This window comes from Geospiza fortis, unplaced genomic scaffold, assembly GCF_000277835.1.
Source record: "Geospiza fortis unplaced genomic scaffold, GeoFor_1.0 scaffold383, whole genome shotgun sequence".
In the NCBI taxonomy this organism is placed as follows: domain Eukaryota; kingdom Metazoa; phylum Chordata; class Aves; order Passeriformes; family Thraupidae; genus Geospiza; species Geospiza fortis.
In genome coordinates, this window is record NW_005054484.1 from 935,260 (window position 1) to 951,623 (window position 16,364).

Consider the following 16,364-nt stretch of genomic DNA (forward strand, 5'->3'; position numbering starts at 1 on the left):
CATGAACATGTCTTGGCAACCTTATTTTAGGACAGCCTGTTCACAGGAGTGTGAGCACAGTGTTTCCCAGTGAAGCACACAAATGAAGGTGCTGGTTTTCAGGAGGGCTGAGCACCAGGAGCTCCCTGGGGACCATGTCTCCTGCCGGGCACCGTGGCGTTCCTTGGGGAAACCAAGCGCCATGTGTTTTGCCAGCCATGAATGTGTCTTGGCAGCCTTATTTTAGGACAGCATGTTCAGAGTAGTGTGAGCACAATGTTTCCCACTGAATGATGCAAGTGAAGGTGCTGGTTTTCAGGAGGGCTGAGCAACAAGAGCTCCCTGGGGACCGCCAGGCTCCGCGGCGTTCCTCGGGGAAACTGAGCACCACGCATTTTGCCAGCCATGAATGTGTTTTGTCAACCTTATTTTAGGACAACACTTTCACAGGAGTGTGAGCACAGTGTTTCCCAGTGAAGCACACAAGTGAAGGTGCTGGTTTTCAGGAGGGCTGAGCACCAGGAGCTCCCTGGGGACCACGTCTCCTGCCGGGCACCGTGGCGTTCCTCGAGGCAACTGAGCATCGCGCATTTTGCCAGCCATGAATGAGTCTTGGCAACCTTATTTTAGGACAGTGTGTTCACAGGAGTGTGAGCACAGTGTTTCCCAGTGAAGCACACAAGTGAAGGTGCTGGTTTTCAGGAGGGCTGAGCACCAGGAGCTCCCTGGGCACCGTGTCTCCTGCCAGACATCGCAGCATTCCTTGAGGTACTGAGCGCCACACATTTTGCCAGCAATGAACGTTTTTTGGCAATTTTATTTGAGGACAGCATGTTCAGAGTAGTGTGAGAGCAGTGTTTCCCAGCGATGCACACAAGTGAAGGTGCTGGTTTTCAGGAGGGCTGAGCACCAGGAGCTCCCTGGGGACCGTGGTGTTCCTCACGGGAAGCCGAGCGCCGCGCGCCGCTTTGAAAATCCGCCCGTTCCTTCTGAGGGTCTGACTGCAGCTCAAGCACTGCTGAACATTCAGCCCCAGTGGTACTAATCACTTCAGAAAATCTGGCCCTCAGTCAGACTGAGCTTGCTTCAAAGGGTGAAAACCCCACTGGGCTTAGCTTCTGCTGTAAAATTTAATCATGGAGATGGTTTTCTCACATTCTTTCAGTTGTTTCTGGGTAAATTCGATATGGGATATAAATGAGGGTTTGAGCCTGTTGCAATGAAGAAAATGTGGTAGGTGGCCCCAAATTTTCAGGCCCTGAGGTAGATGAGGCTGAAGTTTTCATTTAAATCTAGGTTCTGTGTCTCTAGATGCCTGAGTTGATTGAATTTCATGCTATATTAATTGACTATAAGGCTCTAAAGAACACTAAGTACATTTGATGACTTTCTATAATAATAAGCCAGTTAATTTAAGTTAGGTTAATAACTACTGTGATTTTCACATCTTATGAATTAAGAGTTTAATTTCATTTTGTTTTTTAAAATTATAAGATTTGCCTTAGTTTTAATTTTTAATTCAATTATCATGAAAAGGTGATCCTTTTGTTGCTATTCTGCATCACAAATTAAGTTTGGAGGTCTGTTTTGGAGTTACCCACATCCTTCCATCACTGTGCATGCTTGGGGAACATCTCTGCTGTGCACAAGCTGTGTCTGGCTTTAACAGAAAGTTTGCTCCATATCCCAGATGACTGACTGGGAATTTAAGTACTGGAGAATACAGGAACAATCTTGTTCTGGCAAAAATTATTTTCCCTATGTATCCGACTTTCTGTTGAAGCAGAAGATTTCATTGTGGTTAGCATTGCAAATGATGCATTAATGTTTTTTCCTTTAAGAATCAGAGGATGAAGTGAATTTACCAAGAAGCCTAAAGCTGTTGTGCAGGGCCCTGGTGCTGCAAATTGCTTCACTTGCCATAACCTTGCAAATCCTTGCTCCAGCTTTGGTTACCCAGGACCTGCAAACATGAAACAACCTGTATGGAAGACACTTAGGGTGCCTTCACTTTACAAAGAGTAAAAGGAGGTTTCATTAGGTTTAACTTTTGGGTTTGTTCTTGCAAGTGATTGTACACCTTGGGAAAGGATTAGGAGAAAAAACTTGCTGCTTCTGCTTCATGGGACTCCCTTGAATCCTTTGTTTGTTTGTTTGTTTTGTTTCTTTGAATTCCTGCATAGCAAAAATGTACATACTGAGCAGGCAGCATGCAGGAAGGAAGTAGATGAGTGGAAAAACTACCTTTCCATGCAGAGCAGCACTGAAATCCATGGTGCTCATTGCTACCTGCTGGGTCAAACACCTACCAGGAGAGTTTCTGCAGCCTAGGACTCTTCTGTGGGGTTAAACCTCTCCCAGAGTCAGCCTAGGGTTCTGTGGGGTTTAAAGCCCTCCCAGAGTTGGGCTAAGAGATCTCACTCTGCTGTGTCATCTTGTGCTCAGCAAAGTTGGGATCAGTTCCCAGCAGCTTTTCCCTGTGAGGACAGATGCTGGAGTCCAGGTGTTTATGGAACTTAGGGCTTGAGCAGGGGCAGAAGAGGAGGAAGGCTCAGGTGCCATGATGCAGACATGCCCTGTCATACCACAGAGTCCCCTCCTCCACTGAGAAAGAAGGTGTCAAAGATTTGAGGTTTTTAGTTGCATGGTTTGGGTTTCATTAATTCTGTTTAATTTTTTTTTTGATGGAGATAGTTGCTTATGTTTCTCTGACTTACTGGAGTTTTTTGCAAAACACTTTGTGTGCCAACAGAGTTTTTATCTGAATATTTATTGTCCAGATATTTCTGAAATTTTAGCAGCAAGTAATGGAGCTTGTGTGTTTTTGAACAATTTATTCTAGGTGCAGTAGGAGAGAAAAAAACAAAACAGTAGTGCTCTGCTTTCAATTCCATGAAAAAAGTAAGGTATCATTGGTGTACTGGGGGGTTTTTGCTATACAATTTTCACTCATGGTATCTAAAGGTCACAAAAGACAAAGCCCTTTCATTTAAGACTATTGCCTATCTCTGCTTTCTGTGTGTCACAAGAAATTTGTTCATTAGATTTTAAATGGTGCTTGTCATTGATTTCATTCTGAAACCGTGTTCTTGGTATCTTTTGCAATTCTTTCTCTTATTTCTTATAAAACTCTTATAAATTATTCTAAATACTCTCCTCATCTTCCAGGCTAATGCTGTGCTTGTCAACCTGGTGATTTTTACTATTTGCTATCTCTTTTTTTATCAAACTTAGGTTCTAAGATAAGAGAAAAAATACAGTCCATATGTTTTGTTCTTTCCATTATGATAGCACTGGAGCTTGGTAACATCAGAGGACCAGAAAGCAAAAATTATATGGGGAGTTCTGCTCAGAACCATGCTGTAGTGCTGGATTGAAAGCCAGCTCCAGCTGAATCATGAGGCAGCAGTGCCTCAAATAAGTGGCAGATGATTTTTCCTCATTCCCTGCAATAACAGGAAAGTTATTAGGTAACTTACACCTGATACCACCTTTAATACTTAGCAAAAGAAGAAAACACTTCAAGTAAAATAGACAGTTAAACATCATGTGTCCTCTATTCCCCCAATATTAACTTTGAGCTGTGTCCCAAAAGCTCCAGCTAGTAATTAGATTCTCCTGCAGGGTGGGGGCTTTGATTTGCAAATGCCAGGAGTGATCTGTGGTGCTTGGGGCCCCTTCTCCTGGAGCCTGCTGCTGGTTTCAAAGGCAGCAGCTCCTGCAGGTGACTACGGGCAGCTCAGGCACAGATTGAATAAACTAATCTTCATTAGGAACACTCAGCAAGTGAAACAAGGGCTTAGGGAAGGGACCAGGAGACACCTGAAATGGAATTTGAGACTTTTATTTTCCTGGCTGCACAGAGCTCTGCTCTTTTTACATTAAATGAGCTAATTAGAAGTTAGCTGTATGCAGTGGGAGAACAGGGAAGAGTAAAAGAGCTGAGATTTCGCTTTGGTGCTCATTTCATATTATCTAAATGCAATGTTAGTATTCTGATTAATTTAAATACTTGATTGTACTTAGCTTGGTAAAGTGGTTTGGACTTGGCTGTACTGGATGTGTTCCAACTGGGACAGTCTGTCAGGCTCCAAAAAGTTCTGTGATGATTTAGCTGGAAAAGAGAATGTGAAACTCGATTGTGTCACTAATGAGCCTTTTACTGTGGTTCAGTATTTGCATTTATGAGTACCTCAGGTGTTCTGGGCCGTGGCTGGGGTTTGCTGCCATCACTGGCTTGAGGGAACTTTGGGGTGATGCCAACTTGCAGCCCCTGGTTTTGGCAGGCAGGGTGCCCTTGCATGTCTCTGCACTTGTGCATCTCCAGCTGCTGCCACAGCCCTGGGGGTGAGCACAGGGACATCACCTGTGGTTTTCTTCTGTTCTGGTCCAAAAACAAACCCAGGGTCAGGCCTGAGTGGGCCTGGAGCTGTCTCTGCTTCTGATTGCTTTGCCTGTGGAACAAGATCCAGCATGATACACAGTGGAGCTCTTCCATGGAAAAAGCAACATATTAACTATTGAGTTGCTTAGGAGCAGGCAGTGGTTCATCTTTGTACTGAGATATTCTGGGGATATTGCAAATTCTAGTCTTCCACAGCCCTTTTTCTGGGAAATAGGCAGATTTGCATACTTCCTAATTCCCTGCTCATTCCAAAAATAGCAATATTTTGTATTACTGTACACTTAATTTGAACTTTTATTTTGCTTACATAGTAATAAAATCAGTTTACATAATAATTCTCTGGTTCCCTTGACAGTCCTTATTGCTTAGCCCTGCTGGTTTTTGTTACCTTAGATGAACCATTAATTCGAATCCAATGTTCTTGGCAGGAGTACAGTCACAAATGACAGTGTCATACATCTGTGCTTACTGAGGGAGGAGTGTCTCAATCTTAAAATGTGATCAAATTTAGATGTGAACTACAAATAAAGTCAGTCTTAGAAAACAATTTCAGATATAGTCTGTTGTTGCAATATACAGGAGAATAAATTCAAAATTTGATTTTCACAGAATATAACTGCAAGTCTCTTTTTAGATGCCTAGGCATTAATATTTTCTAGACTATTCTGTACACTTTTTGGGGCAAATTACCAGCTTATACTTTCTGTCTGTGCAGCACTGTGACAAGGGTCCTGCTCAGTGGCCAGGCCTCCTGGATAGAATGGTGATAGGAACAGGTACCCCCACAGCTGCTGTACCAGCACTCACATTTTCACTCTTCATTTCTTCTTACTGCAAAAAAACCATCATGGTCATTGTTGAAAACAAAGCTTGAGTTGTTCAGCTGTGAGACGTAGGGAAGGTTCCTCCTCACAAAGAAGGAAATCCATTAATGGCAGGAGAGTCCTGCTGATGGCTGACAGTGTGAGGTTGCCCTGTTGGGCTTTGGTCCCAAGAGAGCTTGACTTGATGAAAAATGGCAAGTCTTGTTTCAGACTGTCATCTTCTGTTTGGGGATTGTGGTGTTTCAGTCATTAAGAAAGGTCCTCAGTTCATCCCACTTTCCATAAACAAGCACAGCAGAGTGAGAGCTGTCAGCCACTGGACCTGATGGGTGTGGTGACTCCCAAGGTGGTCATGAGTGCCCAGAGATCAGATGTCCCTTGGGAGGCTGAAGCCATGGTCTGGTAGGTGTTTAATCCAGCGCTGTTCTCAAAAGAAGAGATTTTGTCATCCACTCAGCTTGGTCATGGCCCCTCTCTGCTCATTTCCTGTGCCAGCTCATTTTGTCCTTCAGCCTCCTTGGAGCTGGGGCTGTCCTCTGCTCAGAGTGAGTGGGCACATACAAGGCACAGCCAGAACCTGTCTCTGCAGCCATTTCACACATCTCCTGCTGAGCACCCTGCCAGTCTCTGTTCAAAGGGACGAGCCCACCCACTGCTGTCCTGCTTGTTTTTCAGCTCTGCAAAGCTGAGCAGTGCTCCCCGTTCTTTGGAGGCCCTCTAGAGATGCTTTCATGGCAGGGATAGAGCTGCACCAGCACCTGCAGAATCCAAACACCTGGAGATGAAACCTAGAGCCGCACAACCCAGGGCTGAGACAGGATGGAGGGAATAGCAAAAAGACTTTGTGAATTCCTTCCAGAGAAGTTAGAATTTTATTTTAGGGTGAGCAGCAATATTCAGGTGCCTTGGGAAGTCTCCCTGCATTGCTGAGAGACATTTCCAAATGTGTGTCTTGGGTCTTGTTGCTGTTAGCTCCTTGGAGGAAGAGCTAAAAGCAGGATCAGACTGCTAGCAGTCTAGAGAAAATGCCTGCCATTGCTTTAGCAGCTGTTCAGAGGTAAATAAAGGGGGCTGCTGAGGCTTTATTGTCACACTTGATGTTAAACACCATTTATTTTAAGGAAAGGCAAAAAAATATGGATGCTGTGCCAGGGCTGCCTTCAGAGGATGTTTGCGATTGTTTTCCTCGCTCTGCATTTGTCTTTCTAGCATCTGTCTTGGATTGACTGCCTTGGAAAAGGCATTTACAAGCAGAATTGAGAAGTGTACTTAAAAGCCAGATCTGGGTTGTTTGTTGTAAAGTAGCAGATAGATTGTTGGCCAGGCACCAAAAGGTCCAGACACTAATCTAATTGTTTACAGCTCATGGAGAGATTAATCCACAAGATTGGATGCCCTCATTTCCTTTACACATTACAATGAATGTGTGAAATGCCAAACCCCAAAGGGCAGTATGAGAGAAAAAAAATGGCTCCATTTCAGTGCAGTTATTGTTTCAAGTTTAGAAATATATTGATTTTCTTTGAGTTTTGATAAGAGTACAAATTCAAAATGCCTTGCTTAATATTACAGTATTCTTGTTTCCTAGGCTCAGTAAAACAAAACCATGTTTTCTTATTTTGGTGTAATATATAGTGCTCTGCAAAGTCCAGATCAAACATATGCCATAAAACTCATCAAACACACAGTCAAAATGGGCAAACCTGTGTCCAAATGTTCAGGCTGGTCAGCTCTAGAAATCTTGGCTGCTGTAAGATGCTGTACATTGGAACAGAATAAGCTCTGCAAAGAGAACAAAAGCAACCCCAGCCTTGCTTGGCTAACCAGTGGGGATAGAGCAACCATGATGGAGGGGCTGCTGCAAAGCAGTATTTCTGTAAAATAGCCTTTCTCTGAACTGAAAGTGGAGCTCAAGAGCAAACAGTGCTGCAGGGCTGTGTCCCCTGTGAAGAGGGAATGCTTCAGTAAAGGAGAACATGGGTAATGTGCAGGTGTGCTCCAGCCTCCCTCCATCCCCCTGGCACGAGCAGGGGAGCTGGGCTGTGCCAGGACAGGGTGCCCCACGCCGAGGGTGCTGCTGGGCTGGGTTTGTCTGGGGGAAAGGGGAAGCTTCATCCTCGTGGCACCAGTGATGCTGGGAGTGATGCTGGCACCAGCTGCCCCTTCTGCCAGCAGGGGAAAGCACCGTGGCTTTGGGCAGAAGCAAGACTCAGGAAAGCTGTGTGGAAACCAGATAAATAGTGCTGTGGTCTCACAGATGTGTTAACCTCTGATGTGCTGGCTGAAGCAGAGAAGGTTTCTTGAGCAGAGTGTGTGAGCAGGATTGAAAGCTGCTGGGCCTGTGAGCTGCTCACAGGTCGTTACAAATAGTTTGTTGGGGAAATTTTGCTGCCATTGCAAAGAATTTTCAAAAAGCTAATGGGATTGAGATATGTTTATTCTGATATTGCAATACCTGACACATTTGGGGGAAAGAAAATTATTACCCAGAACTATTCTTTGCTGTGTTTCTAATTCCTTGACTAAGCACGTCCTCATATATCATTTTATTTTACCAGCTTTTGGGAAGGAGAGAATATTTTGCTAGTTCAGACTTGTTTTGACTTAACTTTTAATAATACTAATCAGCACCATGTTGCCTGAAAGTCTGAATCTGACAAAAGTTTAGTTTAAATGGGCTGCTTTTATGAGGTCATGTGTAGACTCATTGCTCCTGAATCAAGATCATAAATGTGTAATTTTAATAACATTTGGTGAGAATAAGTATTTGCATATCCTTGGAGAAATTGTTCTCTGCTGCATAGTTCAGCTGTTTCAGCCATGACGTGGCAGGGGCATTTCAAGATTTGCATGCCACTTTACAATACCATACCTTGCAAGGGAGGGTAGGGCAAGGAATAGTGCAAGGAAGTATTTCTGCTTTGTAGCGCAGTATTTTTCCCAAGGTAGAGAGTAACTGTTGCTATAGGACACAAAATGAAGCAACACACACACTGGAACCTCCAAGGTAAAAAGAAGGGAAGTTTATTTTCTGACTCCAACATTTACAGACTTTCAAAAGTGACAGTGGATTGGAGGGTGAAAGTGCCACCTCTCCAATCACAGTGGACAAACCAACAGTCCATCAACTTTCTCCTCCTCCAGAAAAGAATGTAAAACAATAATTATTTACATAAAAGTGCGTGAGAAACTTCATTACAAGAATGTAAACATCAGAAGGCTTAGAAGAACTTAGAAGAACAGGGCAACAAGTAACAGTACCAAGCATATCCAAAGCCAGGATTTCTGTGGTGCAAAAAGCAGTTGGGGCGTTGAGCTGAAATCTGGTCATCACTCTGTGTGGAAGCTAAATGAGGGCTGATGGGAGGGAGGTAATTGCATAGCTAAGTTTCAATCCTCTGTGATTATTTTTTATATTTTGTGTGTCTTATGGAGCAGTCAGCACAGGAGGGCTTGCTGTAAGGTGCTCCATGTGCTGGTGTCTGTGAGAGCTGGTTATAGTGCAGGCAACCCGTGATGAGGGGAGAGAATGATGAGGAGGACTCCATCATATCAGAAGGCTAATTAATTATACGATATTATTCTATATTATATTACACTATATTGCATTACATTTAAACTGAATCTGCCAAGCACTCAACTGCACAGAATCTCGTGACTGTCAGCCCATGGTCTGGACACACACACACACCTGGCCCTGATACGCCAAATGTGGTGGTGCTCACAGGGGTCCCAGGATGAGAGAAGAGACAAGAATCCTGACTCCATGTTTCAGAAGGCTGATTTGTTATTTTATTATATATATTATATTAAAAGAAAATGATATATTAAAACTATACTAAAAGAATAGAAGAAAGGATTTCATCAGAAGGTTAGCAAGGAAAGGGAAGGAATGGAATGATAATAAAATCTTGTGACTGACCAGAGTCTGAGCCAGCTGACTGTGATTGGCCATTAATTAGAAACAACCACATGAGACCAATCACAGATGCACCTGTTGCATTCCACAGCAGCAGATAATTATTGTTTACATTTAGTTTCTGAGGCCTCTCAGCTTCTCAGGAGAAAAGATCCTAATGAAAGGATTTTTCATAAAATATGTCCGTGACAGCCAAGGAAACAAAACACCATCACTGGGTACACAATCTCCACATTGCATTCTACTTGGCACAACACAGGCACAGCAAATGAGATAAGAATTGTTTTGATCATTCCCTGAGGTTCAGAGAATGTGAATCCCAGCAATATTTTTGGGCAGATTGCCTTGTGTTTGTGTGTGAGGAGGAAGGTGACGGTGTGTGTGTGTCGCGCAGGGCGTGGAGCGCGCGGAGGAGCCGGGGCTGTGCAGCCTGCGCACGGCGCGCCGCCTGCAGCCGGGCATGGTGCTCACCATCGAGCCGGGCATCTACTTCATCCAGCCCCTCCTGGAGCAGGCCCTGCACGACCCTGCCCAGGCCTGCTTCATCGACAGAGACGTCCTGCAGCGCTTCAGGGCGTTCGGCGGGGTGAGTATTCTTAGCAGATGGTTTCCTTAATTGGTGTTCTCTTTGTTCGTCCTTACGATGTATCCTGTATCCGAGCAGAAGTCTTTTGGGACTTACAACTTTTGGGACTTCTTATAACTTTTGGGACTTCTTACAACTTTTGGGACTTCTTACAACTCCCAAAATCTTACACCTTTTGGGAGTTGTAATGTACTGCACATAGGGCTGTTCCTTGAAGCAGCACCTTGAGTCATTCAGGCCATTTGACTCTACAGACAAACTGGAGAGTTTTATTTTAATGTGGTTTTTTACTAGTGATTAATGATAGACCCATATTTTCCCATTGACTGAGATATCCTCTTCCAGCACTATACAGTGGCTTGCCAGGTAAGTGTTTTGTCTAATGTGTGAAACATGTATGTTATGAAAGATGAGACTGAGTTCTGTAGTCCAGAGTTGGCTTCCTTGACAGCAGCACAGTCCAGTGCTTCCTGCTGGGTCAGAAGAGCCTGATGCAGTTTAGGGTGGGGAGGCAGTAGATGGAAACAGAAATAATTGCTCTTACAGGATTATTGACAGAATGGCATGAAACCTGTGCCTTGGGGGAGCCTTCCCTGTTTCCAGAAGAATGGCTGTTGGGTTCCAGAGCCCCAGTGCCCAGTGTGGCAGGCTCAGGCAGCAGTGGGCACAGGAGGATTGGCACAGTGGGCACAGGGGAGGTAGAGGTGATCTGGGCAATCATTCCAGCAGCAGCTGCTGGGCAAGTGGAGGGGCCTTGGCTGTGCATGCTGTCCAGGGCACGTCTCCCATTCAAAGCCACCACCCTCAGAGAGCATTCAGCAGCTGCAGTGCTTCCAGTGAGCTTTCATTTCAGCAGGGCAAGCCTTTGTAGGGTGCCACATTGTTCCTGCACAGAGATAGAGCAGGCAGCTGCCATGCCCCATCCTCCCCTGGCTCTTCTGCCAAGTCTCAATACAGCAAACAGTAACTGGCTGTGGTGGTGATTTTCTGGTAGGAAAAGTCACTCATTAGGAATTGTCTGCTGCTGCCTTTGACTGATTTATCACTGTACCCCAGCCCTGAGAGGGTGATTACTGTAGCACTTTGCTCTGAGCTGCCTTGGAAGCACCAGCCCTGACAGAACAGTCGTGTGTGCTCTCCCTGGTCATGGGAGCCAACCAGGCTCCAGGGCAGCCACCCATGGTGTGGGTGCAGCCTTGTTGGGAGACACAGGACTTTACCCTTGCTGGTGTTTAATTCACTGCTGAGGTCTGGGACATTATCTGTCTCTGTGTTGTTTCTTTATCAAGATTTGCCAGCCAGAGAGCTGAGGTACTGGTGAACAAAAGGCAGCTAATTCTGCATTTCCTAACTGGGAGCACATTCTGTGTGACAGCACACACTGAAATGTACTTTAAAAGAACACTGTGATGTGCTTGTGTACCTTCACACTGCAATGGAAACGGGTTTAAATGTCTCCATTTTCCATGTAAACATGCTCTGTGGGAGTTTTTGGGCAATTGAATTGATTCCCGGTGGGCTTTCCCTGAAATTGCTCAGCAAAGCCCACATTTTTCCCAAATGGCTGTGAATGCCCACTCCATTTCTGCAGCCTGAGCTGTGCCTGTGGCTCACCTTCTGCCTGTGCTTGCACAGAATAGGAGTGACAGCCTGGGATCTCCACCTTGGTAATAAGTTGCTGGATCAGGCACTTTTGTTCCAGAGATTTCAAGCAAACTTTGTTCCCTCATTTTTGTTTAGCTTCCTGTAATGATGACTTGTAAGGAGAGCTAGCCAACAAACTTTGCTAAAAGAAGGGGCAGCCCAAAAACGATTGAGCAAAAATCTTAATCTCTGATCCCCCTGTGAACAATACATTTTACTTAGAGAGAAAAAAATAATAATACACACATACCCTGAGCCAGATGTTGTCACTTGATTTTGTCCAGGAGAAGAATGAAAATAAAATCTAAGACTGGAATACATCTGAATATTTCTGAATTCTTCACAAAAGCTGAATTATAGAGCAATCAAAATAAGTTTTTCCATCTTTACCCTTCTGACTTGATTCTGCATAAAAGAAAATGCAAATTGTGCTGTGTAGAGTGCTCAGTTATGATCAAAATGTTTCTATTCTAGTTTATCCAGAGTGAGTGAGTATTTCTTACAAAAGCATGCCAGAAAACTTTCTTTCTATGGGATTAAAAAAGATCTTTTTTAACCTTTTTTTAAAAAGCCCATTTTTTTAAATGACAAATATTAATAGTACAGGGGCTAGTATTGGTGTCAGTTGTAGCTGAAGAGTTCACTACAACCAGTCCAATCTTCCTTTAAGTGTAAAAGTAAAACACATTCTACAGAAGGAAATAAGTTGTGCATTTCTCTCTGCAGAGAGAGAAATGTTCTTGATTTGGTTTAGTGTAATTCACTTCAAAAATGAGCTAACATTCACTGAAGTAACACCACTGTAATTCTAAGTAAGTCTGTCCACACGGGGAATTTGTGGATTTTTTATAAATTCACCTTGAATTCATGTTTTTTTTGGGCTTTCAGTAATTTTCTTGACTGTGCCAAGTCTCTGCATTGAGAAGCAAAGCCCTTGTGGTGTGCCAGGAAGGGCAAGGCTGAAGCCATTGAGCGTAATTTGTGCTGGCTGGAGTTGGCCATGAGGAGATTGTGGGAGCTGCAGGAGCAGGGCAGGAGAGGCAGTGTGAGGTGTCCATGCCCTGCAGGGCAGGTCCATCAGCAGCCCTTCCACCTTCGTGCTCAGCTCAGCCTTTGGGGCTGTCCCTGCTGCTCAGGGACCTCCTGACTGGGGCTTTTCCCCTCCCCTGGGTCAAGGCCAGGTCCCTGCAGGGGGAAGCAGGCAGTGCCCAGGGGATGTTGCCTCTCTGAAGCCCTGCACTCTTTACTTGACAGCTGTTGGGTTCAGTCCTTCACAAACTTCCTTGGCCAGTTTTGGGACGTTTCAGTCACATGCACTTCAGTTCTCCATCTGCAAACCCAAGGTCCAGTTCAGCCAGGTCAGAGCTCCTGTGGGACGAGGGCTGCTGCTGGATCTGGCACAGTGCCTGGCCCAGGGCACCTTTGCTCTGCCTGGACTCTGCCCCACAGGCTCCTGAATAAACACAGATGTGCAAATACAGGGAGGTGCATACAGTTGTATGTATTGCTCAGGAAAAGCAGCTGAATCCTCGGGGAAGGGGAAATGCTGACTCCAAATGCTGCCCTTTAGGGTTTGACATTTCCATTCTTCATAAGCTGATTACTGATTCATGCAGTTCATATGATGTTTTCTCAAAGTAAAGCCATTCAGTCTTTCTTTGGCCTTACACATTCAGTCTCTGTTCAGGCTTTATTTTCCCTAGGATTTGTAGAACTAGCACTAGACTTAATATCTGAAAGCTGTGCAACTTAGAGGAAATGCTGAAAGGCAGATGGGTGGTAAATGCATTACTTTCATTTACAGATTTTTCTCATTTAAAAATTAAACAGTTTTACAAAGCCCAGGAACTTGAAGATCTGCTAATATTACAATATGTTTCAAAACAGTAGTACCTCCCTTACTCAGAATAAATGCTAAACCAAATAAAGAGCAAGACAACTGCTTCTACCTTGGGTTCAGAGAGCCATAAAGTTGTCTCTGTCCTGATTTTATTTTTCAGAAGATTAGGCTCTGTTTTTCTGAGTTTATGGTGAATTTGTATTGTGAAATGAAATTGTTTACTAGGCAGTAAACATTATGCTCATCTACTTTTTAATATTGCTTATTGTATCACAGTAATAGTGCTGCACAGCATTTCTCCAAAAGTTTTCATGGGAAAGCAGTTGTCACAATGTACATACTTAACTTCCTTTGAAAGTTCTCCCTAGGGAAGTGATAGATGTAGACAACCCAAAAACTACTGCTAGGTGCTTATAAACCTTCTTCAGCCCTTTTCTCTTGTCTAATTAACATAATTAGGTTAAAGTAAGACCAGCTATTTCTAACCTGTATTTAGATTGTAGTTTAATGCTTCTTTTTGAGTCTGGATGAAGGGACTGGGCACCTGAGGCTTTTTTCTCCATCTGTATCAGTTAATCTAATTAAATCTATGGCCTCACTCTACTGATATTGATCCTCTTCTATAAAAATGTCAACATTTGAATGTGGACATTTAAAATAAAGGTTCTCTTGACACGAGGGCTTGGTTGTGAATGAAACCTGCTTGTGCCAAGAAGAGTCCAGCATGGGATGAGATTTCCTGAGCACAGAGCACATACAGCAAACACCTTGGCACAGGCACTGTGGAACAGCAGCAAAGTGCCTTCCTTCCCTGCAGCCTGCGTTTGGTGCAGCAGCTCTGCTTCCTACCCAGTCCCTCTCAGCAGAAGTCAAACTCTGCTCAGGATTAGCTTGCTCTGTTAAAAATGATTGGGAAGTCGATGGCTGAGTTGAAATAAGCTCCCTTGCCTGCACAGCTGCCTCTGTAGGAGCAGACCCAGGGTCCTCCAGCCAGACCTGTGCCTGTCTGCTTTGGATGGTCCCACGTGTGGCCATGTCCTGGCATCATTTCCAGGCAGCTGTCCCACTCTGAGGTCTTGCAGTGATAGTGTTGCTGCTTTCCACAGCCATAATCAAACAAATGATCAATAGATGAAAAAAAAAAAAAGGGGGACATTTCATCAGTTGCCTTTTTTGGCATCTGGCATCTGTCATCATGCAAATCAGGATTATTTAATTGGCCAAAAGAGTTTCTCGATTGTCAAAAGCCTCGTATATATATTATCATCCAAAAGAAATTAGTAAGAGTTTCAACCCTGTTTCTGTTGGAAGGTAACTCAGGAGGCTCTGGGGAGCAGGGCTCTGTTAGTAAGTGAGGACAAAGTGCGAGGCTGTAGGGGCTGACAGCAGCCCTGGTATTTAACTCCTGTGCTGTCCTTGGCTGTGCCCCCAGGCCCTGCTTTGGGACGGAGCTGGGGCCATTGAGTGGAGCCACATGATGGCCTGCTGCTGGTGTCAGGCAGTTGTGCAATCAGGTCTAGCTAGACAGATCATGCCACTGCCCTTGATAAGAAAAAGGCATTTTTGGAGCAGTTGGCCACTGCATCTTTACAGGAGTGGTTTTTTGAAGTCTGCCATTTCACACCAAGAAAGTAAAGCCTCCCAAGCTGGGGGTGCAGAGAGCCTCACACTTCAGTGCCCAACTCCAAACCACTCTGTAGCCCTGAAACAAGCAGTACTAATGAACAAAGAGCCTGCAAACAGGGACAGCTCTGAGAGCAAGTTTCATAACCACTGTCCCCCTCTGGGAAAGGCAGTCCCAGACCAGTCATCCTTGCCAGAGATCCAGCATCTTTTGTCCATTTGGACAGAAGACAAGACCAAATGACAGGCTCTCCTGTGGGGAAGGTTTTGCAGGTCCTCTGAAGCTGCTTCTTGCTGCTGCTGAGTTTAAACTCAGGGTGAAGCATGGAGGGTGTGAAGGAAAACAGCAAATGAAACAATTTCCTTCCCCTTGAGAGCCTCTTCCTCTGCACTCATGTTGCTTTTAGGCAAAGGAAAAATTATGCACTGAAAATGGGGAATCTGACTTTTCTCTTGTGGCAAGCATCCATTTCAGGTGAGATTCATCCAGTACAGGAAGGATTAGATTCTGGGGAAAGAAGTGGCCTGTTCTTAGGGAGTGGTGGGTGGTCCCAGGGACCAGTGGTTCTGTGTGCCTCCATCCACATCCCAGAGAGCATTTGGAGTTGCTGATGCTGAGCAGGCTGATGGGACAGTGCTGGCTCTCCCCCTTTTCACAGCAGATCACAGCTGGGCTGTGACACAGATTGTGTGATCTCCTAACAATGCTCCTCCTGTACAAGGAGTCACAGGGCATGGCCCTCATCCTCCTCCATCTGGTCACTCTCAGTCCCCTCCTTTGGCAGCTCCAGCCCCTGTGTGCTCTCCTCATTCAGGATGTCTCACTTGTCACCTCCACCAGGATCTCCCTCCCTGGGCTCCTTAGCCAGTCCCAGCTCTCTCTGTCCATTATTTGTCAGTCCTGTCTCACCTCACTGTCCCTTCCTTTCCCTGGTCCTTACATCACTCTCACCTATTTCCCAGCTGCTTCCCCATCCTGATTTTCTCTTGTGGCCTAGATAGAGAACAGCAGACAGACACCTTGCCCCAGTTGTTCTTCCCCACTGTAGTCTAGCTTTCATTGCTCTGCTTTAAGTCAGTTCATCCTCCCAAAGAGTGCAGAGGTATTGTGAAGTCATGAAGCACTGAACTGGAAAGCACAAACCACTTTTCTTGGTTTTTTGCTAGTTACTGGTCAAGAGGCTGAATTGTGGCTGATATGTCACTGTAGCTGGGGAATTTCAGCTCAAGCAGGGGGAGGTTTGTGGAGCTGGCAGTGCTTGGGAAAAGACTCTCTCTGTAGGCAGAGCCAGTTCTAGCTGTGTCTGTCCTTCCCTCTGCTCTCAGACTTACTTTTGCGCTGACATGTTTACTTTCCACATCATCAGCTGTGTCCAGCTCCATTTACACTGGCTGGGCTTGCCAAGGTGATTGGCTTTTGCCACCTTCCCAGGTCTGTCCCTGGATGCTGGCACTCCTGCAGGGTTACCATCAGGTTTTTGGCAGGGACTGATCCACCCAGGGAGGACAGGCACATGGCAGGATTTGCCTTTGGATGCAGTGGG

At 45.0% G+C, this 16,364-nt stretch overlaps 1 protein-coding gene across 1 annotated transcript in view; it reads left to right on the top strand.

Moving 5' to 3' along the window:
- Positions 1–16,364, top strand: part of PEPD (peptidase D) — a 148,495-nt gene that overhangs the window by 130,060 nt on the left and 2,071 nt on the right. The window contains exon 15 of the mRNA XM_031063188.1: positions 9,522–9,713. Coding sequence (XP_030919048.1) covers positions 9,522–9,713 — 192 coding nt within the window. The remainder of the gene's footprint in view (positions 1–9,521; positions 9,714–16,364) is intronic.